The following is a 23,633-nucleotide window of genomic DNA, read 5'->3' on the forward strand; positions in this document are numbered from 1 at the left end:
GGCAGGGGACATCAGCACATGGGGACATCAACAGATGGGGACGTCAACAGGTGATTTTCAGCAGCCAGAAGCGAGGGCCATGTCCTGCTTGGAAATTTCAGGGTTTCAACCCCACAGTCTGTAGGAAGAGAGGAAACAATTACATCACCAGCTGTAACTTTCCCTGCCACTCTCTCCCTTGCCCTGCAATGCCCAGGGTGTGCTGCAGCACAGTCAGGCTCAGGGGGGGTGAGGTGCAGTCCTTGGTGCAGACAGGTTGGAGCTGGGCTATCTCAGTGCTGGCAGCCCTGGCTCCAGCTCTGTGCAGATGCAGCCAGACCTGGATCATGTCCTTGGTGCTGCCTATTTCCTATTTGGTGGCTATGGTGAGCTGGGAGCCCCTTGCTGACCTGGGGTTGCTGCAGCCCCACTCAGGGCAGCTCCAAACCCATCAAGGATTTTAATTTTTTTTTTTTTTTTGGCATCTTTCAGAAAGCATAAATGCAGGAGAGCATTTTCAGCTGTTGGCAAGAAGGAAATTTGTAACACATATTTCTAGGGAAAAAGAATTAAACTTTCCCCTGCCAGATTGCAGAGCTTACCCTCTACAGCAGATGGTTTGTCCTGTACATCTACCAATAGGCCTTGCAGGGGGAACACATCTCCCAAAAGAACAGTATCCTCTTCTGTGTTTGCACTGAAGTTCACTTCCTATTTCCACGAGGAAAGGTACACATGCAACATTTAAAGCAACCATCAGGGAGAGCAGTTTTGTTATAGTCAGGCTGATGCTCCCCATGCGTTTCAGGCCAAGAGAAGGGCTCAGCTCCAACCCCCCACATTCACATCTGCAATTGCAATTTGTCTCCCCTGGAAGGTCCCTGTGACCCTAAACTGGAGACACACTAGAACAGAGAGTGGAAAGGACCAGCGTGAGGTTGAGGAAGAGCGGTGCTGTCTCCCAGCTGCTTTCCCACCTTTGCCTGGACCAGCACAGCTGGCAGGAAGGGATTCCTCACATTCCACATGTCTGTCCTGGCTGTGCCGTGATTTTTGTGATCTTGAGGAAAAGTCCTTGTCCACCTCTTGCAGGGTTCATCCCTTGGAGAGATGAAGTTTTGGGACACTCAGTGGATGAACCACTGGATAAGAAATGTCACCTTTGTGGCCCAGGAAACTTCCCCATCCAAACACCCCATGGGGCCCTCTGCCATCTCTGCAGGGGAAGAGAACATCCAGAGAGTCCCAAACAGGAACAGCTGGGTGCAGGCTTGGAGCCTGAAATCAAACACCCTCTCAACCCACAGAAGAAGCCAGGATTCTGTCTCCATGGGCTCTCTCCACCCCAAATTGTTGTCTAGTTGGAAACTCACTTGAAAACCCCTCTGACCTCAATCCCGTGTTACCTTCTCATCACCCCCACAAACACGGTCACTTCCAGGGACACTGAATTACCTCGGTGGGGCTCACATCCCATTTCCATTCCTCCCATCTCACCTGCAGCACCCTGGACCAGCAGGAGGAGCAGGGGGAAGAGCAGGAACAGGATCTTCATGGCTTCTGCCCCTTCTGGGTTGTCACAGGGCTGCAGAGGGGACACCAAGGCAATGGAGACATGCAGGACCCTGAGTGGGGCAGGAGCCTGTGTTGCAGGGCTCTGTGGCTCAGCAAAGTGCAGATAGGTTGCCTCCAGCCACATCTGATCATGTTTCCTCTACCTTTCTCTAAAAACAATTCTCAGGTGTATGCCTGCCTTCAAACTTGGGAGTATTCCATTGTCTCAGTCTCTGGGAAATCAATAACCTACACTGATTCAATTACTTTCCTCACTAGTCTGCTAAAACCTTTTCCCAGAGCACAGACTGCAGATCTGGGACCCACTGTTGCTGACAAAATCAGGATAAATGGCCAGTGAAATTTGGAAAAGGCAGACATAAAATTATCATTGAACATTATGGCAATACAGGGCTGTTCCTCCTTTGGACTTTATGTATCAAACACATGCCCCAAACACCCTGACCAATTCCCTTTGCTTCCCTGGGATCAAGAATATTCTCCCAGCTCTACTTGGCTGTGCCCATTCCCAATTCCAGAGTATTCTTATGATTCCCAGCAAGAACATTCCCCGCCCCACACTTGCTGTCCCTGCCCTAGGAAGCACTGACCAAGGGAGAAGCCAGAGGGCAGGGAACTGGCCAGAAATGGGAAATCAACCTGTGCAGCTACTGAAAGCCTGAAATTATGGGGAATCTCCATACTGATTTGGGAAAAGTGCCTCCCTATTTTGCTAAGGCAGTCCCCATTCTCCCAAAAATTATCTCATCTCCCTCTTGTAGCAAAGGCTCCAACCAAGTCTCTCAGGCACTTAGGAAACTAAAATTTATCTTTCTGCATGTTCTGGACTCATAGACTTCTCTTAAAGACTTTTATTCTCTTTCCCAGGCATCTCTGATGGTCAAGTTTTACACCTGGATAATTTCTGCAGTTTGTGCTTCAGGAGATTCTGTGGTGATGGGCTTTGAGCTGAGACCCTGGGTGGGCAGGATTCCAGGGAAAGGCCACGCACTCACCTGCCTGGAGAAGGTCTGGATGTTCAGGCAGCAGCAAACGCAGCAGGAATGGCTGTGTGCAGATGCCCTTGGGGCCAGGCAATGCTGCAGTGCCCCAAACAGGCTGGGTTTATAGCAGTGCAGGTGGGTGGGACAGGCCCCAGTTGCTGCTGGCACAAGTGGCCTGGGCCAACCCGGGAGTGCCCCATGGCTGTGGGGGTGCTGGGGCTGGCCCTGCTCCCTCCCTGCTGCTGTAGGGGCAGAGGCTGAGGGGCCTGGTGGGGCTGTTGCAATCAATGTCACCGTTGTCCCCATGCAACACCTCTTGTGACACCCGCGGCACAGCAGCACCGGGCTGGGCAGGAGAGGGCTGGGATGGACAAGGCAGAGTGAATCATGCTGGGAAGAGTAGAAATGAGGAAATGGTTTGCTTCTTTGCATTCCTTCATTTCCCTGATGTTATAAATACTCAGAGTGGGATGTGGATGATCTGACTGAATATAGCAATCTTGCTCTGCTTTGTACAGTGAGAGGAAAGACTTAGCTCTCATTTCACTTCAACAACCTTGTCTGCATAGTTTGTAAAGAAGAGGGACAAAATAAAACTTCAGGTTTAGCACAGGGGAAGGAAGGGCCACAGCAGGCAGGGTTCATATGAACATCCCTCACCAAACTTTGCAGTTCTAGAGAGCACTGGCAACAAAAAAATGTTGGTGTCGGTCTCTTCTCACAAGTATAAATTGAGCAGAGGAAATGGCCAAAAGCAGAACCAGGGAAGGATTCAATTGGGTATTAGGAACAGTTTCTTTGCATAATCAGTAGTGTTGGGACAGCAGGCCCAGGGCAGTGGTGGAATTACTAACTCTGGAGTATTTAAAAGCCATCTGGACATGGCATTTGGGGACTTGGTTTAGTGGTGGCCTTGGCAGTGCTGGGGCAATGGTTGCACTCAATGAGCTTAAAGGGCCTTTCCAACATCACCAATTCTATGACTCACTGATTCCTGGGGGATAATGCTGTCCCTAAGCCAGGCAAGGTCCCCAGTTACTCTTATACCCACAAGTACACGGACACACACATAGTAAACCATTGAAATGCCAGTGCCCGAGGTCTGCTCTGCACACAGGGAGAGGCCCCTGCCTTTCAAGGTACAGAGAATTGTCACTCCAGACTGCCTGAGATGGGCAGAGAGGCCAGGACATTCTGCATTCTCCCATGGCCAAACAAATGTGTTCATTCCCACAGCAATGGCATCTTTTCAAGGGTCACCCAACCCAAGATGTGAACAGCTTCCTCCCACTCCTGTCTGATGGGATGAGGTGTGGAGCAGCACAGAAACAGCAGGGAGGGCTGAGGTGCTGGAACAGGATAAGGAGGAGCAGCAGGGACAGCTCCTGTGGGTCACCATAGCAAAGGCCACTCAAGGGACACATCCCCCAGCACAGCTCTGCACGGGAGGCCGTGGCTGACAGGGACAAGGGACATAGGGGAGTGGCAGGACCAGCACAGGGATCCCAGTTCCCCAGAGGGAGCATCTGCAGGGCATCCCCACCACAGGCAGCCCAGCCAGCCTGGCCCAGCAGGCACTGCCAGGCTCAGCGTCCCCAAAGCAGGGCCAGGCAGGAGCATCCCCAGGGACACAGGCGCTGCTCAGCCCCAGCACCATGGCCAGGGCCTTGTGCTGCCACCAAGGCAGTGGCAGCCCCAGGGCCAGCAGGCACAGCAGCCCTGCAGCAGCAGCAGCACACGCACACACGGCCCAGCCCTGCAATGCCAAAGTGCTGCTCTTTATTCAAGCCGGGAAAAGCAGCCCCTGCCCCAAAGACACCGGCCCTGCCACCACAGGGCTCCAGCCCAGCAGCAGCCAGCAGGAGCAGCTGCCACTGCTGCTGGCAGCCCAGCTGGGCACGGCACAGCCAGCGAGGGCAGGGGACATCAGCACATGGGGACATCAGCACGTGGGGACATCAGCACATGGGTCCAGCAGCCAGAAGCAAATGGGTCATGTCCTGCTTGGGAATTTCAGGGTTTCAACCCGTAAAACTGTAAGAAGAAAGCAGACAAGCACATCAGCTGGGGTAACTTTCCTTGCCACTCTCTCCCCTGCCCTGCAATGCCCAGGGTGTGCTGCAGCACAGTCAGGCTCAAGGGAGGTGAGGTGCAGTCCTTGGTGCAGACAGGTTGGAGCTGGGCTATCTCAGTGCTGGCAGCCCTGGCTCCAGCTCTGTGCAAATGCAGAAAGATCTGGATCATATCCTCAGTGCTGCCCAAGGACCGGGAATGTTTCCCTCTTTGGTGTCTTTGGTGAGTGGGGAGGCCCTGGCTGTCCTTTGTCTTCTTCAGCCCCACTCAGGGCAGCTCCAAACACTCAAAGAATTTTCTCTTTCTTCTTGAGCATCTCTCTCAAGGCATAAATGCAGGCAAGTATTTATCATGAGTCGTCAATAAAGACATTTTTAACAGATTCTTCAGTGGAAGAGAAAATGAGAAATCTCTCCTTAGCCAGAAAAACCAGGTCTTACCTTCTGCAGCAAAAGTCCATGTTTGTACATCTTCCAATAGTTCTTAGAGGGGGGCGGCATCTTACAGAAGAACAGATTCCTCCTCTCTCTCTGCATTGAAGGTTACTCCCTGTTTCCATGGGGAAAGACACACAGAATAATTACAGCAGTAATCTGGCAGAGCGGGGTGTGCTTGCAGTCCTGCTGGCAGGCAGGGACTCCTCACATCCCACATACCTGTCCTGGCTGTGCCGTGATTTGTGCGACCTCTGATGAAAAGTCCTTGTCCAGCCCTGGCAGGGATCATCCCTTGGGGTGATGAAGATTTGGGACAGTCAGAGGATGAACCACTGGATGAAAATTGTCACCTTTTTGCCTCAGGAAACCCCCCCATCCAGACACCCCTGGGGCTCTCTGCCATTGCTGTGCAGGGCAAGAGATTCCTAAACAGGAATTGTTGGGTGCAGGATTGGAGCCTGAAACCAAACCCCTCCCGGGCTCACAGAACAAGTCAGGCTTTTTTCCTATGGTGTCTCTCCACCCCACATCAGTGTGCAGCTGGGAACTCACTCAAAAACCAGCTTTGACCTTGATACCCCATTACATTCTCAACATTCCCACAAACAGGGTCACTTCCAGGGGAATTGCTACTGCTGGGTGCTCACATTTTCCCCTATTTCCCCTCTTCCCATCTCACCTGCAGCACTCTGGACCAACAGAAGGATCAGGGGGAAGAGCAGGAACAGGATCTTCATGGCTGCTGCCCCTTCTGGGTCGTCACAGGGCTGCAGAGGGAACACGAAGACAATGGGGACATGCAGGACCCCAGGTGGGGCAAGAGCCTGTGTTGCAGAGCTCTGTGGTTCACCAAAACTGCAGATAGGCTGCTTCCAGCCACAGAAGATGACATTTCCTCCACCTTTCTCCTTAAAACATTCTTAGGTTTGTTCCACCCTTCAATACCTGGGGTATTACACTATGTCTTGGTCTATAGGAAATCAATGACCTAAGAGGATTCATTCCCGTGACCTTCCTCAGAGCTCTTCCAAAGACCTTTCCCTGAGCACAGACCACAGACCTGAAGCCAAGTTGCCAATTCAAACCAAATAAATGACCAGTGAAACTGGGGAGAGGGAGATAAAATTGCTTTTGGAACTGCTGAAAGCCTGAAATTATGGGAAATCTCCATACCGCTGTGGGAATAGAATCTCCTTCCTTTCCTAGGGAAAGCCCCCCATTCCCCCAGCAATGAGGTTCTTGTCTCCCTCCTGCACCATCAAGGCACCATTACGGTCTCTCCTTTACTTAGGAAACTTCAAGTTAACTTTCCACAAGTTCTGGCCTCTTAGACTCACAGGAAGGCCTTTACTCTCTTTCCAGCGTCGCGGTTTAACGAAATCTGATTTTCAGTTGGGCGCAGTCCACAGGCCGCAGGGGCGGTTCCCTGAAGGGGCCTGGCAGAGCCAATCAGCTGGCTAGTTTTGAAGATTGACACCCAGTTCAACCACTTAAAAGAGTTGAACACGCCCCCATGAAGGCACATTTAAAAACCAGCAAAGGCCAGGAAAGGTCTTTGGGCTTCCAGGCTTGGAATGGTAACTGGCCAGGCCGGGCAGGCCCTGTGCGGCCAGGCTGGCTCGGCCTGCAGCAGGACGTGGCATGGCTGAGATTTCTGTCCTCTGAGGGGTGGTGAGCAGGCTGCTGAGCCCCTCACAGGCCTGCCAAGCCCTGTAGGATTGTGCCCCCTAAGGACAAGAGCGGCAAAGCTATCCTTTGTCCCCCAAAAAAGGAAAGAAGCCTAGAAGTTTCTCTCAATGATTAGGTGAAAAGCCACCTCATAGGACCTCAGAGACTTCACCAAAATCTCGAGGTCATCTAATTGGATAGAAGCCAAAAAGTCCCGCCTGGCCCATCAGGTAGAAAAGAAGAGAGCAAAAAGAACTAAACTGCTTTTGTGAGGTGTTTATACCAGGACCTCTGTACCTAGCTCGAGTTTTTCTGTTTGTTATTTTACCTTTTATTAAACCCTTTTTGTTTCTAACACTGCAGCAGAAGCCATCTTGCTTATTATATGCCCCCAAAAGCTAATAGCTAAGCCATCCTCGGGTGTGTTAGGTTCCCTTTTGAGGGTTTATAAGACCTGGCCCGAGAAAAAGAAACCTAACAAAGCCCCTTCCTGATGGGGCCAGGCCCCTTCCCAGCAGGGCCAGGCCTCTTTCCCAGTGAGAGGAATAGCAGATTTGTCTTTACAAACAAGCTGTGGGTCTGCTGGTAGAGAAAGCTAGCACTGGGAGATGAAAGAAACAATGGGAAGGATTCCACTGATTGATGAATGGAAAAAGATATTTGCTTTTACAAATAAACTTGAGGTTTACCAAAAAATGAAATTAGACATTGAAAGATGAAAGAAATAATGGGGAAGAAAAACCCCATTATCAGTGAGTGATCACAGCGAGTGATTCCCCCGATGCAGAGCCTGAATGAGATAAACCTTTCAGCACTGCAGAAATCTATAAAAATTGTTTCAATTGATAAAGCTTGAGAGAAAATTAGTCCACAAACACCGGTTCTCTCCTGAATAAGAAAAAGGAAAAGGTGAAGACATGCAGAGGAAACAACATGGGACACTGAGGTCAGTGAGGAAGGAGTCAAATTGTAGATGGGAGGGGATTGAGGAGATGCCTTAGTTTTTGGGCTGAAATTCTCTTGTGGGGCTATGGTGAAGGTATAATTGCTATGTCAAACTTTTTTTCCCCCTGTAATTCATGGAATGCATTGTGGGGGATGCAGCTGTAACATTCAACTACAGGAGTGAGCAGAAGCACCACTGTTGAAATAAGCAGATGTTGCAGTGCTGTGATCCAATGAGAAACTTGAACAGAGAGATGAGAGGGATAAGAACCTTTGCCCCAGGGATACAAAAAGAAAACCCCTGTTTTCCCAGAGATGGACGAAGAGAACTTTTGCTTTTATGCTATAACAGTTAATCGTTAAAATAGTACTCTAGTAAGTTGACATGGCCCATGAAAGCAGGGGACATCAGGAGGTGATTTTCAGCAGCCAGAAGAAAATGGGATATCCTTCTCAGGAATTTCAGGGTTTTAACCCACATAGTGTAAAAAGAAAGCAGACAAGCACATCAGCTGGTGTACATTTCCCTGCCACTCTCTCCCCTGCCCTGCAATGCCCAGGGTGTGCTGCAGCAGAGTCAGGCTCGGGGGAGGTGAGGTGCAGTCCATGGTGCAGACAGGTTGGAGCTGGGCTATCTCAGTGCTGGCAGCCCTGGCTCCAGCTCTGTGCAGATGCAGCAGGACCTGGATCATGTCCTCGGTGCTGCCCAAAGACAGGGAATGTTTCTCTCTTTGGTGTCTTTGGTGAGTGTGGAGGCCCTGGCTGACCTGGGGCTGCTGCAACTCCACTCTCAGGGCAGCTCCAAAACCCACAAAGTCTTTTCCCTCCCTTATGGACATCTCTCCCACAAGGAATAGAGAAGGAGATTTTGTAGCAGGCATTTGCAGGAAATAATTTTGCTACATATTTTATTGTGGACAAAGGAGGGAACTCTGTCCTCAGGCAGGATTCCAGACCTTATCTCTTGCAGCACACACTGTACCGTGTGCATCTTCCAGTGTGTCTCGCAGTGAAGTTGCATCTCCCATAAGTGCAGTATCCCCCTCTTTGCCTGCATCCAGCTGCATTTTTCATTTTCATGGGGAAATAAGCATACGAAACAATTAAAGCAATAATCTGTGAGAGCAGTGTGTGGTTGCAAAAAGCTGGTGGTGTTTGTGCATTTCTGGCCAGTGGATGGATACAGCTCCAACCGCCCCACAGCAAAGATCACACACAGGGCAGAAGAACATTCAGAGACACCCAAAGAGGAACAGCTGGGTGCAGGGTGGAAGCCTGAAACCAAACCCCTTCCTGACCCACCAAAGAAGCCGATATTCTATTTACATGGGGTCTTTCCAGCCAAGTCTGTGTCCTATAGAACTATTACTGGTGAAACACCTTTCTCCTCAATCCCCCCTTACCTTTGCATCACTCCCACTAAAGCTGTCACTTCCCAGGACATAGAAAACCCCAGTAATGAAGGATCACACATCTCCCCACTTTTCCTCTCACTTGAAGAACTCTGGACCAACAGGAGGATCAGGGGGAAGAGCAGGAACAGGATCTTCATGGCTGCTGCTTCTCCTGGGTCTTCACAGAGCTGCAGAGGGGACACCAAGGCAATGGGGACAGGCAGGACCCAGGTGGGGCAGGAGCCTGGGATCTTTGGTTCACCAGACTGTAAAGGGGCTGCTGTTACTCTGATATTTTAAGAAAAATCCTCTGCTAGGATTTTTCCCTCTTGGGAGCTGAGGGCCTCAGGAAAGAAATGTAAACAATAACTATCTGCTGCTGTGGAATGCAACAGGTACATCTGTGATTGGTGCATGTTGGTTGTTTCTAATTAAGAGCCAATCACAGATGCAGCTGCATCAGACTCTGGGAGTCACAAGATTTTGTTATGCATTCTATTCTTGTTCTTTCAAGCCTTCTGATGATCTTTTTTCTCTATTATTTTAGTATAGTTTTAATGCAGTATTTTAATATAATATATATCATAACACAATAAACCAGCCTTCTGAAACATGGATTCAAGCCTCGCGTGTCCACACATGGGGAGCTCCCAACAGGCTGCCTCCAGCTACAGCAGATGATGTTTCCTCTGCTTTCCTCTTAAAAAGAATTCTGTGTTTTGTGCCATCCTGCCAACCTCAGGAGCATTTAATGATGTTTCAGTCTCTGGGAAATCCATTACCTCATCTGATCATGTTCCAGGAGACCCCAGAGTCACCTACCTGATGAAGGTCTAGGCATTCAGGCAGCAAAAAACCCAAGAGGAATCACTGTGTCCAGTGACCCTTGGGTTCAAGGAGCATGATATAGTAGCCTTCTTGAGCCAGGTCTAATAAGCTCTCAGAGGCCTATATCACACCCAAGATAGCTCAGCTACCTTTGGAGGCATAAAAATAAGCAGGATGGCTTCTGCTGCAGTGTTGGAAACAAAAAGGTTTAATAAAAGGCAAAATAACAAACAGAAAAATCCAGCCAGGTGCAAGAGATCTTGCTGCTGGTAAAACATCTGACAACAGCAATTATTTTCTTTGTTCTCCTTTTTTTCTACTAAAATGCCCAGGCAGGACTTTTTGGTTTCTGTCCAATTAGCTAACCTTAAGTCTGAGGTGAAGTCTCCTGGGTCCTATGAGGTGGCTTTTCACCTAATTGATGAGAGAAGCTTCTGGGCTTCTTTCCTTTTTAGGGGGACAAAAGATAGTTTTGTCACTCTGTCAACAGAGGGCACACTCCTACAGGAGCACTTTTTTGGCCAAAACGCTCTGATTTTATATTGTTGCAAGCCGTGGGGACATTGACTGGTTTTTGCTGACACATTCCCCCCTTGGCCAATCAGAAAACCACCCATCCATGTGGGGATGCTGGGGCTTCTCCTTTTCCCTCTCTGATGCAACAGCAGAGGCTGAGGTGCCCCCTGGGGCTGTTGCAATTGTCACCGTTGTCCTCATGCAACACCTCTTGTGACACCCACGGCACAGAGGCACCCAGGCTGTGGTGGCATGGCATGAACTGCCTGGGATGGACAAAACAGGCTGGTGGGTGCAGGCAGAAGTAGGAGCCAGTCCCAACCAATCTCTCCTGAGAGGGTAGTGAGGCCCTGGCACAGATTGCCCAGAGTTTGCTGCCTCAGCCCTGAAAGTGTCCAAGGCCAGGTTGGATGGGGCTTGGGATCATAGAAGGTGTCCCTGATCATGGTAGGGGGTGGAACTGAATGACATTAAAAGCCCCTTCTTCACCAAACCATTCTGAGATTCTTTGACAAAATATTCTTCTCTTCCTGTTCTGTCAGTGTGCTTAGGGAGTTGGTGCTGTGTGACACACAGAAACATTAAAAAAAAATTTGGTTTCCTTCTCTTTTAACATCACAAGAACAGCTTCATCCTTGCCAAAGTGACTTGCATTGCACCTGACAGAAAGTGATAAGCCTAAGGATGCCTTTCTGATGTCTACTCAAATAGTCAAGCAGTGCAAAGAGGAAATGCACTCAGGGGAGACCACACCTCACCTCATTCTGGCTGAATCCACTGCTTCTGAAACTGCCCTAGTTGGTACAAAATCCACAAATGTGGGTCAACAGCAGCAAAATGCTGTATAAAAATGGGCAATCTGTGGGAGATTAGTGAAAGAAGGTGAACAGGGCCTTATCAGGCCTTAGAGATGTGAACTTGATCAGGAGAGGTTTTGGTTTTATAGGAATTCTGTGGTATTTCAGAAAGATAAAGGTCAAGGTGGCTCATGGAAGAAGGATTATTAGAGAGAAAGAAGGAATGTATCCAAGGCTGTTTCCTGGCCATGCCCAACATCCATCTTATTGCCTGTCCTACACTCCTAGTAAACTTTATTTGTAATCCTTTTTTGTACAAACAGTCTGTCTGTGATGTGTCTCCGTGGTGCTGGTGCATTGCTCAGAGAGACCAAAGCTCCTGGAGCTGGATCCTGGAGAGGAGAATGGGAATTGTGGTTGGATACATGAGGGACATGGGGGCTGGTGTCATCTCTCAGAGAGATACATGGAATCATGGAATGGTTTGGGTTGGAAGGAACTTTAGAATTCATCTCATTCCAACCCCTTCCACTATCCCAGGATGCTCCAAGCCCTGTCCAACCTGGCCTTGATGCATGATGGGGACATTCCTTGAGCATCAGTCTGTGGAATTAGGATGGGTGTCCATTCCTGTCCTTGGAATATCATTGCTCCTGGAGTTTTGGAAACAGACTCAGGACCAGCCCAGAGCAGCACAGCCAGGGATGGCTGCTTATGGTGTGGCAATGACTTCTGTAATCCCCACTGCAGGGAGGCCATGGCTGGGGCCAGCCCTGCCCTGGGAAGCTGCTCTGACCTGGGAATCTTGTGCTCGACCCCATCAGAGCTGCAGCTTGGCCTTGCTGATCCAGACCCAGACTTGGACCCTGATCTGGCCTTCCTTGTGCCCACAGCAATGCCCAATACCTCAGGAGAGGCTGCTCTCACCTCTGGCTGCCCTGCTCCATGGAGGGGAGCAGTGGGTGTCCCCTGTCCCAGCATCCCCATGGTCACTGCCCCATGGCACCCCCATGGCACCCTAATCCTAACCCTAACCATAACCCTATCCCTGAGCTGAGCATCCTGGATCTGCCACACCAATCATCCACAATGACCCACCTGGGCTCCTAACTGAGCCCCCCGGCCTTGAAACCCCCCCAGCTCTAACACCCAACTCAATCCAAAGCTCCTAAGAAGCCCTATGGCACAGACAGCAGTCCTATTTCCTCTGGAGCAGAATGACTTCTCATACCCCTCAGATACCCCTGGACCCCACAACCCCCCTGGTGCCCCACAGCTGGGGACGGACCCAAGGACACCAGGGCAATGTGTGTCCCATGGAACAGCCCCACAAGGACTCCTGACCCAGCCCGGGAGACAGTGGACAACCAGCAGGTCCCCACTGAAATTAGGGTGGTCACAGCCACCCCTCCATCCCTGTGTGAGAGGTTCTGGGGTCCCCTTGCTGAGCCAAAAGGCTGGCATTGGGGTGCCTGTGAGTGTCACCTGTGTCCCCCCTCCCACCACAGGTGGAGATGCTGGTGTGGCTGAGGCCAGCATGGAGAGAGGGTGGATGGTGGGACAGTGTTTGTGTGTCCGCGTCTGTCAGGAATTCACCCCGTCCTCTCTGCCCTCCCCTATGCACGGAGGAAAGAGATGCACACCCAGGATACACATCTTGGCAGCGGGAACGACCACCACCTTGTATTGGGGACACTGGGGGGTGGGATTCCCACGGGATCCAGGTCTGGCTGTGCGGGGCTGCTGCTGCCCCCGGCAGTGCTCGGTGCCCCCGGGCAGCATCGTCCCGGCCTGGAGTCCTGCTCGGGGATCCGGGATCAGGGATACCAGCGCCTGCGGGAGGAAAGGTCTGGCAGTGCGGGTCCCAGCCAGGGCAGCAGTGAGGGTCAGCAGTGTCCCTGGACCCTTGGGCTGCATAATCCCCGCTTTTTCCCCAGCAGCCTCACCCCAACCCCAATAGCAGCAGCAGCCTGCGCCCTCCGGGCAGCCCTGAACTCACATCCGACAGCAGAATTCCCGCTCGGAGCAGAGGCCGATGCGGCCGATCCCCGGCGGGCAGGAGCGGTGCGAGCAGAATCCCCCGCGGCGCTCGCAGTCCTGGGCTGATGCTCGACCCGGGGACAGCCCTGCAGGGCACGGAGAGAGAGGAGATTTCAGCCGACATGCTGAGCACAGCCCCTGGTCCCTGCACGGCCAGCGTTAGCCCAGCCCTGCTTGTCCCCTGCCACAACTGCTGAGCAGCGCCTGCAGCAGAAATCCAGGTCAGTTTGTGGCACCTGGATGGGAGACAGTCACTACACCCCTAAGCAGGCTCTGGGAGAGGTCTCCATCGTGCCTGCTGCGTCCTTCCTGGAGCACGGGAGAACGCCCAGGGTAGAAGCAGGATTTCCCTTCCTCCACGCTCCTCCTCTCCAGCAGGGCTGCTGTGCCCAGTGCTGCTGACTCAGAAATGCAGGGGTCAGGAGGCACGGAGAGGGGTCAAATCCCAGATTTGGCAGGATGAGAGCTTTAATACAATGCCCCAGCTCTGGTCCCAACAGCAGAACCTGCAGCTGGAGTCTTTCCTTAAAGGTGTGGGGTCAGAGGGACTCCGGTGGGAATGGCACCGCCACGAGGAGAGCTCACATCTGACTCATCAGCTCAGGCGACAAATCCTCCCTAAAAAAACACCGACAGAGGAAAAACCCTCCACATTTCTTACCTGTCACCCCCTGGAGCATCAGGAGGAGCAGAGCACAGAGGACAGGCAGGATCCGCATGCCTGGGAGTCCCCAGCAGAGTCGCAGCTCTGGGGAGAAGAGAAAGGAGGCAGAGGTGAGTGGGAGGATCCTTTCCTGCAGGTCGTGCAGCACCTGCGCGGGGACAGATCGGAGGAGAGGGGATGTGACCAGTCACTGGTGGGAGGATGCAGCCCGGCAGTCGGAGCCTCCTGGCACCAGCAGCAGCAGTTTGGTCTCTCCACGTGCCACAGTATCCCTTGGGATGGCTGAATCCTCCCAAATGTCCAGCCCCAAAGCTCCTTTTTCTGTTCCTTCCCCCGACAGAGAAAAACAAGCAGAGCTTTCCTCATCTGACACCTGAGAAGGATTCCCAGGCCTCGAGCCCAGGGTCTTGTGTCATCCCACCTTGCGTAAGGGCTGCTCGGTGCTGTGGTTTGCTGGACACCTCTGGGGACACACACACTGCATCCCTGTTCGTCAGGCCCTGGCAAACACTCAGCTTTCACCACACAAAGGAGCTCTGTCCTCCTCCCCCTGCGGGAAGCGCGTTCTCTCTATGCTTCACTTGAAAATAACTGGGAAGACGCCACTTGGGATGACATCCCTGTCCAACTGCAGCCCTGGGAAGGACAAGCTTTAATTGTGGCTTTGTTTGGTGGAGTTTGCTGTGTGTAACCCTTTGCTGTTTGATGGAGCATCTTCATAAATATTTTCAGCCTTGCTGCAGCTTCATCAAGCGTTATGTGTATGGGGATGGATGTTTAAAACACACTCATGCCTGGTGTGTGTTTACTAAGCGGTCACATAAATTGTGGGATCACACAATGATTTGGTTTGGAAGGGACCAGGAGTTTCCAGCCAGCTGCCATGGACAGGGACACCTTCCAGTAGGTGCTCCAAGCCCCATCCAACCTGTCTTTGAACACTTCCAGGCATGGGACAGCCACGGCTCCTCTGGGCAGTACATGAATATGCCTTTGATCCAAACAACTCGTCATATTTAATTGTTTTGTCACTCCCCAGTGAGGGACATTGTACAAACTGTTTGCAGATCTGTATCCAGGGGGATCACTACTACTCTGCCATGGTAGTCAGAGCACTCAGGACAGCTTTTTATTTCCTTCACCACTGAAGGAAATCCTGATCCTACAGCTGCAGCCAGAAAAAGAGAAAATACCATGCCCCAAGTCTTTTTTAATATCTGCTGAGCTGTCTTGGCATCAAAACCCCAGGAGGCAAGGGAGTGGGAGCAGCTATGTCCAGGTTTCTTACAGGGGGCAATTAGCTACATCTCTGTGCTGTTGCTCTTTAGCACACGCATCAGCTTAATCCCTGGAAGTGTCCAAGGCCAGGCTGGACAGGGCTTGGAGCAATCTGGGATAGTGGAAAGTGTTCCTGATCATGGTGGGGGGGTTGGATCTATATGATTTTAAGGTCCCTTCCAACCCAAAGCATTTTATGATTCTCTGATTCTGTGAGTTTGAATGTGTAGAGTGCTGGGGAGATGGGGTTGGGATTAGAAACAGGGAGGAGATGTGCAGCATGGATCCTAGGGGGTTTCAGCTTGTTTCATTCTGAACTGGCTCTTGAAGCCCTTCCCCAGCCATAAAGGCAAGGACAGCTCTTTGTGGTGGTGATGAGATAAAAGCATGATGGGACTGGATTCTGCATGATTCTACAGGCAGATGAAACTAAAATTACAGGGGCTGAACCCTCCTTGCAAAGTCCCCAGTCCTTGAGCAAAAATCTTGTGCCATTCCAGTTTGTGAAACATTCACCTAGAGTGGATTGTGCAAAAATCTCTTAGGACATCAACTGTAAATTGCTGGTTTGGCTCCACTTGGCAACTTCCTTAAGTTTCCATGCAGGGAGATCCCTTGGAGGAGGCTGTTGGCCCAGCTTCCTGCCCTGCACAAGGCTGTGGTTTCAGTGGTGGCACAGTCATTTGCAGAAACATCTGCTTTGAACAGGCCAGAGAGTGAGGGAGCTGGGCCTGTTCAGTCTGGAGAATACTGAGAGGGGATCTCAACAATCCATAAAAATATCTCTAAGGGGTGTCAGAGGATGGTGACTGACTCCTCTTCAGTGATGCCCAGCCACAGGATGAGGAGCAGTGGCCATAAAATGAAACATAAGAAATTCCATCTCTACTTGAGGAGGAACTTCTTTATGTTGAGAGTGTCAGAGCATTGAAACAGCTGCCCAGGGAGGGCATGGAGTTTCTTCTTTGGAGACATTCCAAACCCACCTGGATGTGTTCCTGTGTCACATTCTTCAGGTGACCCTGCCTTGGCAGGGGGTTGGACTGGATGCTCTCCTGAGGTGCCTTCCAACCCTAAAAATTCTGTGATTCTGTGGTTCTGTGAGGGTGGGCAAATGCTTTGCAATAAATGGGCAGCTCAGGGCTTCCAGTCAGCCCTTGGCACTTGGGTTGGTTGCTTCCCTTAAACTGCTCCTCCCTTCACAGAATGGTTTGGATTAGAAGGGACCTTAGAGATCATTTCATTCCACCCCCTGCCATGGGACACCTTCCACTATCCCAGGGTGCTCCAAGCCCCATCCAACCTGGCCTTGGACACTTCCAGGGGTGGTGCAGCCCAGCTTCTCTGGGCATGAAGGATTCCTTGTCAGCACAAGGATGCTCCTGACTGTGCAGAGACATGAGCTCTCTGAGCAACCTGCACCTTCTAGGTTTTCTTTTGTGGTCCAGGGCAGGACAGGATGAATCTCTTGGAAGAGAAGTGATCAGAGGCACAGTGGATTTGGCCTCTTGCACATGTTTCTATAATTGCCTCAAGCAATGTCACAGGTCTAACTCTGATCTCCTGTTTTGCAACTGCAGCAAATATAAATTTTGCAGATTCACTCCAAATTTATAGCAGACAGAAATGGCAAGTATAAAATCAGACTTCAGATTACCAATTTGTCCTGCTCAGTGTGACTTTAGTTCCCATAATAAAAAAAAAAATATGCTTTTGCCCAGGTCTGAAAGCTCTGGATCAGATGGGAACCCAAAGGTTTCAGAGCAGAGATGCTGTGAAGTGTCACACTGGAGAAGACTTTTGTGCTCCCAGTGGAAATGGTGACTGATCTCAGCCATGACAGAGAATTCCCTAGCAGGCATGTGTGGAGTGCTTGTCAGGAGCCCCAGAGGGGTAAATATTTTGGTGAACTACACATTCCTGGCAGGTCTAGATTAATTTCACAATTCTTGTTTAAAATTCTTAATGGAAATAAGACATGGGAAATGAATGGGAAATTAATTACTTTTGGAAATGATTGACAACACCACACAGGGCAGCCATGCAACCTCCCCACATCTTGCTTTTATTGAAAGGAGAATGACAAATCCTTGGTTGCTGCTGCAACAATTCCTTGAATCCAACGATATCAAAAGCAATCACTCCTGGAGATGCTCCACAATTAGCCACACTAGAGCCTACAAAGGAAAGGATATTCAGAATTATGATTATGAGGAAAATCCTGCTGTTTGGGATTCCAGTGATAATTTGGGAAGTCATCTTTGCCCCAGACAAATCCTGAACTTACCACCTACAGCAACTGTACCCAGAACGACACGACCCCAGGTAATCGTTGCCACGAGGGCATTTCCCCCTGTGGCAGAAGGTCCCACGATACCCACACTCCATGTAAGGCCTCCTGGGCCTTGCCAAGCTTCTACCTTAAAAAAGAACAAAAAACCAAATAAATAAACAAAAGATGGGAGACATTTTATTTCCGGCAGGGATTTGCATTTTGCTTAATCCCTGTGAGCTGACAAGGACGTGACAGTTCAGTCCTCAGAGGAGGAGGTCTGTGGGCACAATGACCAAGCAAACACTCTTAATTCCTTCTTTCCTGCCAAAATAGGATACCCACAATTCAAACTGCCATTGGGAACGGCCACCAGCCTGTGCTATTCCCAGAACAGGTTTTATCCATGAAGGTGCTAATTGTCAGGGATCAAAACAACCCCAGGGAGCAGACCAGCAATTAGGCAGGAGGTTGCCTGGCCCTGTTTGGTCGATTAATAAAGATGCAGCCTGGCAGCTGAAGTGTTCTGGAGGCACCTGACTGAGTGCACATGAACCAATTAATTCCAGTTTCCAGCTCATCCATGGAACATTGCAAAGTATTCAGAGAGAGGGGAGCTTGTTCCAGCAAACAGGAAATGGATATTAAATATGGACAGTGCATCCTGCACATCTCTGGTGGGCTGGATTCCCAGCATGTCAGATATATACACACCCAGAAAATCCCAGGGAGTAATAAAGGAGTGGTTTAAAGGGTGAATAAAACATTCCTGGTCTCAAACTAGCAGTCTGTGAGGCATTGTGAGCAGTCTGAGCTCTCAGGAGCACTTTTCTTCCCAGATACAGGTAATTTTCTGGCTTTAATACACCCAGAAGGTCCTACTGAAAACAGGCCAGACATCCCCTGTGTGGTAAATAAGGACATAAAACAGGCCAAAAGAACTCTTTGCCCAGTGTCCTGCCTCTGGGAACTGGCACAGGCAGAGGCCCAGGTAAGAAGAACACCAGACAACCACATAAAATCATAGGATCACAGATTCCTTTGGGTTGGAAAAGACCTTCAAGATTGTCAAGTCCAACTGTTAACCCAGCATTGCCAAGCCCTCCACTAATCCATGTCCTCAGGGCCACATCCAGATGGCTTTTAAATCCCTCCAGGAATATATATATGACAGTTTTCCCACATTTCTGGTCTGCTGTAGTTCATCACAGACTTTTCCCATCCTAACTTCCCTAGAGGACACTTTCCATCCTGTTCCCACAGAGATCAAAACTCCACCAGCCCCTGTTTGTGCACAGAGCACCCTGCAAATTTAGCTGTGCCATTTTCAGGGCTGATATTAAAATAAAATCCCTTCTTCTGGACAATAGAGTTGGTCTGGGGTCCCAGACTCCTTTGGACCCCCCAACAGGTATCATGATTCTGTGCCTCTCCACCTTATGTCCCAGCTCCTAAAGCAAAGGATATTTGAAGAACGTGGGGCCAGATTACTTTTTCTTTCTTTTCCGTGTGGTTTAAGAATACTTGATCATGATTTAATTTGTTTGTTGGGTGACTCAGAGGCTAAGTAATTTAAGTACAAGCCTGCAGGGTTTAATGGAGAAAACGCTGGTGCTGAATGGTAATTTTGAGGTTGCCCCTTTCAAAGTGATGCTTGGAGTATTTGCCTGCTAATTTAATTTCTCATCTGTAATCTCCAATGAGTTTTGATGATTTATGTGAGGATTCTTTGCAGGAGGCAGCTTGGTCACATCCCAAAGGGGACAGGAGAGCTTTGCAAGACATCAACATCTTCTCTTTAGTCCCTCACCTTACCTGCAGCTCCGTGAAATGCCACCAAGAGGAGAACAAGGAGAAAAGGAAGGATTTTCATGGCAGAGGGTGGGCTGGGATCCTGGGTCACTGCAGAGAAAGGAGACCAGGACATTGGTTAGAGCCTTGTCCCTCCATAGTCCCAGATGTGACACAGAGAAATGTTCTTCAGGACCTGGAAGTTACCTAAAAGAGGTTATTACACATTTTTGTCATCATCGTGTCTATTGTTTTAAGATTTTCCTGGAGCACACATAGAATCATGGCATAGGAAGAAACTTCCATGCAAAAAATTCAATTTTAAATCCCTTTTAATTAATGCTTTAAGTGACCAGCAATTTATCCTGGATTTCTTGATAACCTGCAGTGCATTGCAATAAATTTGATTTGCCTTATGGAAGGTAAAGCTGCTAATTCAGAAAATAAGACAATTTTTGCTACATTTATACAAAACAACCCCATGGGTTTTCTCAAGCTTTTCTACTTAAAAAAAAAAGAGCTGAAAAAGCAATTTTCTTCCCAATTAACCCAAAAGCCAGCTTCTCCTTATTCTTTCTTGGACACTGTTGTTATTCTTCCCCTCAAGAATTACATTTTTTCCAGGATAAATTTTTGAGTATTTGCATTTCCTGCTGCCAACAAAAACTCCTCTCCCTTATCAACATTTGACACCTCTAGAACTGGCTCATGACAGACTGGAGCCACAGAGCAGTTAAGGCTATAAAACAAAATAAATAAACATGATAAGCTAAACATTAAAGACATGAAGTCTCCACCCGTTTAAGAAGGACAAAACCATTTGAAAGAGGCTGAATAATGAGAATATTTTGGCTGTTACCAGGTAGGAGGAGCTCTAGGCTGGAACAGTCCCAGGATCAGTGTCAGCCACCCGGATGAAGATGAAGGAGCAGAGCTGGGTGGGTTTGTGCTGTTTCTGGAGGGATGTTTGACCTCCACAGCCTTCTGGTGGCCAATGAGGCTTTGGGGAGCTCTGGGGACACCCAATGAATCCTCTTTGCTGTTGTCCTAAGAGGAACCAAGGTCTGGCTTTCAAAGCATTGCGGCATCGCCTCGGGAAATGTGTTGAGATGATAAAAACCACCCTGGGCTCCTCCCTTTGAGCAACCCTTTGGCCACAGCAGCTCACTCAAGGAATGTTTCCATCTGTTTTCAGAGGTTTTATATTTCCTTTACAAGCATGAACAATATATCATCATAGAAGTAAAATAATCATCAGCTGGAATGTTAAAATAAAACCCACCAAACCTATGTTGAATGGGAAGTTAGTTCTTTGGAATTTAGGAAGAGGGTTAATGGGCTGTCATTAATTCTACATCATTACTGCTGTTGGAAGGGAAAATCTGGACAATTAAGAACATGGAAAAGATCTGCACTAGGGAATGGCAGGGAAAAATGAGAGAGGAGAAGAGAAATCCAAGAGTTAAGAATCAAAATGTGGTTTGGGTTTTTTTCAAGTTTTTGCACCAAAACATTTTCATTACTAGGTTACCTGCATGGCATGTAAGATGTTTTATGCCATAACTATTTATGGACATGATTACAGCCCATGCCCAGCAATTTTAGTTTTATTATTATCTTTATTCTCTTGCCATAGACAGAAGAGTTCTCTGAGCACAGCACTCCTAAGCATCCTCCTTTCTCACCATGGATTCCTCCAGTGCCTCCCTGTTTTTTTATCCATTTATAGACATTTCTATAAATTCAGTTGCCTGTTGCAAAGGGATCTTCACTTCTCTTTTATCCCTCTTTCCTGCTTGAATCCGGCCAGCCCCATTCCGTGGGAGTTGCCGTTCTCCTCCGGCAGCTGCTGGAGCACGGCTGAGCTCATCCCTGCCGGAGCCTCCCTGGGCTCGCCCTTCGTGCCCTGCAGGGATTTTTCTTAGATCTCTTTGTTTTCTTTCCCAATCAAAGCAACTATTTCACCGAGGCTTCCAGCACAGCCTTTTCAGCAGCTTTCAGGCTGCCCGCAGGCTTCTTGTTTCTCTGGGTTGCTCTTTTGGGTGCCTTTCTTTCCTCATTTTTTCTTTTTTTTTTTTTTTTTGAGGTCAAATACTCGCATGTCGAACGTACTTGGTCCCACAATGTGGTTACACATAATTGTGCTGCGGTCACTTTTACAGAGCAGCTCCCACAAACAGCTTCGGAATTGGGTGCTTTGCACCTAATCCAGGAAGGCAAATGTTCTTGTGGATGCCAGGACCCGCTGTCCTAAGAATCACCTCTGTACAGCAAGAAAAATGTACATTTTACAGAGGAAAAACCTAATGTCTGCATCTCCTGGTGTCATCCTCAATCACCTGTCAGATCTGCTCTGCTGCATCACCTCAGGCAAGGGAAGGACCTGCAGAAGATGTGCCCTGGTCCCCAAACCCTTTAGGGCAGGGCTGTTGCTGAAACCCTTCCCTGAGGTGTTGTGGGGTGTTTGCAGACAGATGTGCAGCCAAACATCTGGGCTGAAAAATGGCTCAGCAGGTGAGGAACAGCTGGGTCCGTGCGATGCCACCTGTGGGCAGCTCACCTGGAGCACTGAGCCCAGATCTTGGGGTCCCCAACACAAGAAAGACTTGGAGCTGCTGGAGAGAGTCCAGAGGAGGCCATGGAGATGCTCCAGGGGCTGGAGCCATGGCCAGGGACAGCTTCCACCAGATCAAATTCCTTCAAGCCCTGTCCAGCCAGGCGTTGGACACTTCCAGGGATCCAGGGGCAGCCACAGCTTCTCTGGGAAACCTGTGCCAGGGCCTCCCCACCCTCACAGGGAAGAATTCCTTCCCAATATCCCATCTGTCCCTGCCCTCTGGCAGTGGGAAGCCATTCCCTGTGTCCTGTCCCTCCATCCCTCGTCCCAAATCCTTCTCCAGCTCTCCCTTTTAAGCCCTGAGGTTACCCTAGATCCTTCTCTTCTCCAGGATGTAGCTTTCTTGGAGACATGAGGAGTTTTTCTAGCAAAAGAGGCTCCTGGGTGCTGAAATCCAGCAGAGAAAAGTGCAGCCAAACCGGTGGCTGGGAGGCAGCCAGAGCAACTGGGAGCTGGCAGAGAAACCGGGGAGGGTGGCTAGCTCTGGGAATATCTTCTGGAAGGCCTTCTGGCTTCCTCCTTCTCTGCCTGGCAAAGCTCCGGGGTGGTGATGGCACAGGATTTATTCCTGCCTTGGAACACAGGAGGAGAGACTGAGGAGAGACAGCTGAGACTCCTCAGGGTGGGAATGATGGTGGTGGAAGGCAGGGGGGATGAGATGATGAGGTTCACATGTCTTCTGTGGGTGACAAGAAGGGTCACACTGTGCCTGCATGGACCCTGGCAGCGTCCTCACTGATGAATTTGCAAAAATTGTTCTTCCCCATCCCGCTCTCAGGTCCGGAAGAGACTTTGGTGCCCATTAGAGGCTGAGTTGTGCTTTGTATGTTAAAAATTGGGTTTTCTAGGAATGGGCCACGTGGTATTTGCTGCTGTGGAGGACAGAGAGAGCCAAGGCTGAGCTTCACTTGGCTTCAGAGCCCTAATTACACCCCTGACTTTATTAAAACACTTTGCTGGAGCTGGGCCCAGCAGCCCAACATCATTAATTAATGAAACACAAATATAGGCAGGGCAGTGGGACAGGAGGAGAAGTGGGTTGTCCTTTACACCCAAAGGGCCCCCAAACCCAATCAGATGGATTGGAGGCTGCAAAGATGCCAAGTTCCTGTAAAAAGCAGTGCTGGAGACCCACAGAGTACCTGGGGATGCTCCCACGAGTAGGGAAACCAGGCAAGGACATTTCTGAGCAGTTTGGTGGCTCCTGTTACACAGCAGAGCCTGGGCTTTATTGCCAGAGTTGCAAAAAAAATCTCAATAAAATTTTAAAAAAAAAGCAATAAATGTATTAAACTCCTGGAACACAGGTACATCCAACAGCCCAGCTGGTGTACAAAGTTTTGGAAGCTTCCTGAAGAATATTGCAAAAGCCACCAAAACCAGAGGTGATATTTTGCCTTAATTAAACTCCCCTTCATGGTTTTTCCTGTAGCGACCTGCTGGGAATTTATTTTCTAAAAACATCAGCGCTGGAGGCTGCAGGGCTGGAAATTGGGATAAAAAAGCAAATGCACACAAGAGGGCTCCTGCAACCTCCGATGCCTGGGATCCCATTTCACAGCGGTTTCATCTCTGTGGTAGGGCGGGAAAGCAGCGGGATGAATTTATGGCTGTGCGCACACCATGTCCCAGCTGCCACCTAGTGCTCATCCCCGCGACACGGGGACATCGGGGTGGCCGTGCCCCGGTGCGCGACAATTTGGGGCGCATCAGGGTGGGCTTGTGCCGGTGAACAACAGCGCAGGGAGCAATGGGATGGGTTTGAGCCGGTGCTGA

At 49.8% G+C, this 23,633-nt stretch overlaps 3 protein-coding genes and 1 long non-coding RNA gene across 9 annotated transcripts; 1 reads left to right on the forward strand and 3 right to left on the reverse strand.

The window, feature by feature from the left end:
- Positions 1 to 676: 676 nt before the first annotated feature.
- On the reverse strand, positions 677 to 14,411 carry LOC135295841 (gallinacin-5-like). Of its 5 annotated transcripts, XM_064411614.1 has the most exons (8): positions 14,273 to 14,411; positions 13,897 to 13,983; positions 13,195 to 13,321; positions 12,876 to 13,028; positions 5,727 to 5,814; positions 5,267 to 5,338; positions 5,051 to 5,159; positions 1,586 to 4,571 (listed from the first exon to the last, which is right to left on the reverse strand). In XM_064411614.1, the coding sequence occupies exons 1-4, from the start codon at positions 14,313 to 14,315 to the stop codon at positions 13,013 to 13,015; spliced, it is 273 nt and encodes a 90-aa protein (XP_064267684.1). In that variant the 5' UTR covers positions 14,316 to 14,411; the 3' UTR covers positions 1,586 to 4,571; positions 5,051 to 5,159; positions 5,267 to 5,338; positions 5,727 to 5,814; positions 12,876 to 13,012. The 5 variants fall into 5 exon arrangements, 2 of the variants coding, with proteins under 2 accessions (XP_064267684.1, XP_064267685.1); XR_010357910.1 differs by lacking the exons at positions 12,876 to 13,028; positions 13,195 to 13,321; positions 13,897 to 13,983; positions 14,273 to 14,411 and adding exons at positions 677 to 690; positions 1,477 to 1,564; positions 6,385 to 8,451 and having other exon boundaries at positions 2,550 to 4,571; XR_010357911.1 differs by lacking the exons at positions 1,586 to 4,571; positions 12,876 to 13,028; positions 13,195 to 13,321; positions 13,897 to 13,983; positions 14,273 to 14,411 and adding exons at positions 1,547 to 1,564; positions 6,385 to 6,537.
- LOC135295843 (spheniscin-1-like) lies at positions 8,552 to 12,854 on the reverse strand. Its single transcript, XM_064411618.1, has 3 exons — positions 10,249 to 12,854; positions 9,143 to 9,242; positions 8,552 to 8,721 (listed from the first exon to the last, which is right to left on the reverse strand). The coding sequence occupies exons 2-3, from the start codon at positions 9,210 to 9,212 to the stop codon at positions 8,618 to 8,620; spliced, it is 174 nt and encodes a 57-aa protein (XP_064267688.1). The 5' UTR covers positions 9,213 to 9,242; positions 10,249 to 12,854; the 3' UTR covers positions 8,552 to 8,617.
- On the forward strand, positions 13,348 to 20,530 carry LOC135295846 (uncharacterized). Of its 2 annotated transcripts, none has more exons than XR_010357914.1 (3): positions 13,348 to 14,009; positions 16,899 to 18,440; positions 19,185 to 20,530. It is a non-coding gene; the product is annotated as an uncharacterized LOC135295846 (long non-coding RNA). The 2 variants fall into 2 exon arrangements; XR_010357915.1 differs by having other exon boundaries at positions 13,356 to 14,009; positions 16,899 to 17,070.
- Positions 17,461 to 19,376, reverse strand: LOC135295842 (gallinacin-4-like). The gene is made up of 2 exons (XM_064411616.1): positions 19,265 to 19,376; positions 17,461 to 17,597 (listed from the first exon to the last, which is right to left on the reverse strand). Exons 1-2 carry the CDS (start codon positions 19,374 to 19,376, stop codon positions 17,461 to 17,463), a joined length of 249 nt encoding a protein of 82 aa, XP_064267686.1.
- Positions 20,531 to 23,633: the final 3,103 nt, after the last annotated feature.

This window comes from Passer domesticus, chromosome 3 (genome assembly GCF_036417665.1).
Source record: "Passer domesticus isolate bPasDom1 chromosome 3, bPasDom1.hap1, whole genome shotgun sequence".
NCBI classification, from domain to species: Eukaryota; Metazoa; Chordata; class Aves; order Passeriformes; family Passeridae; genus Passer; species Passer domesticus.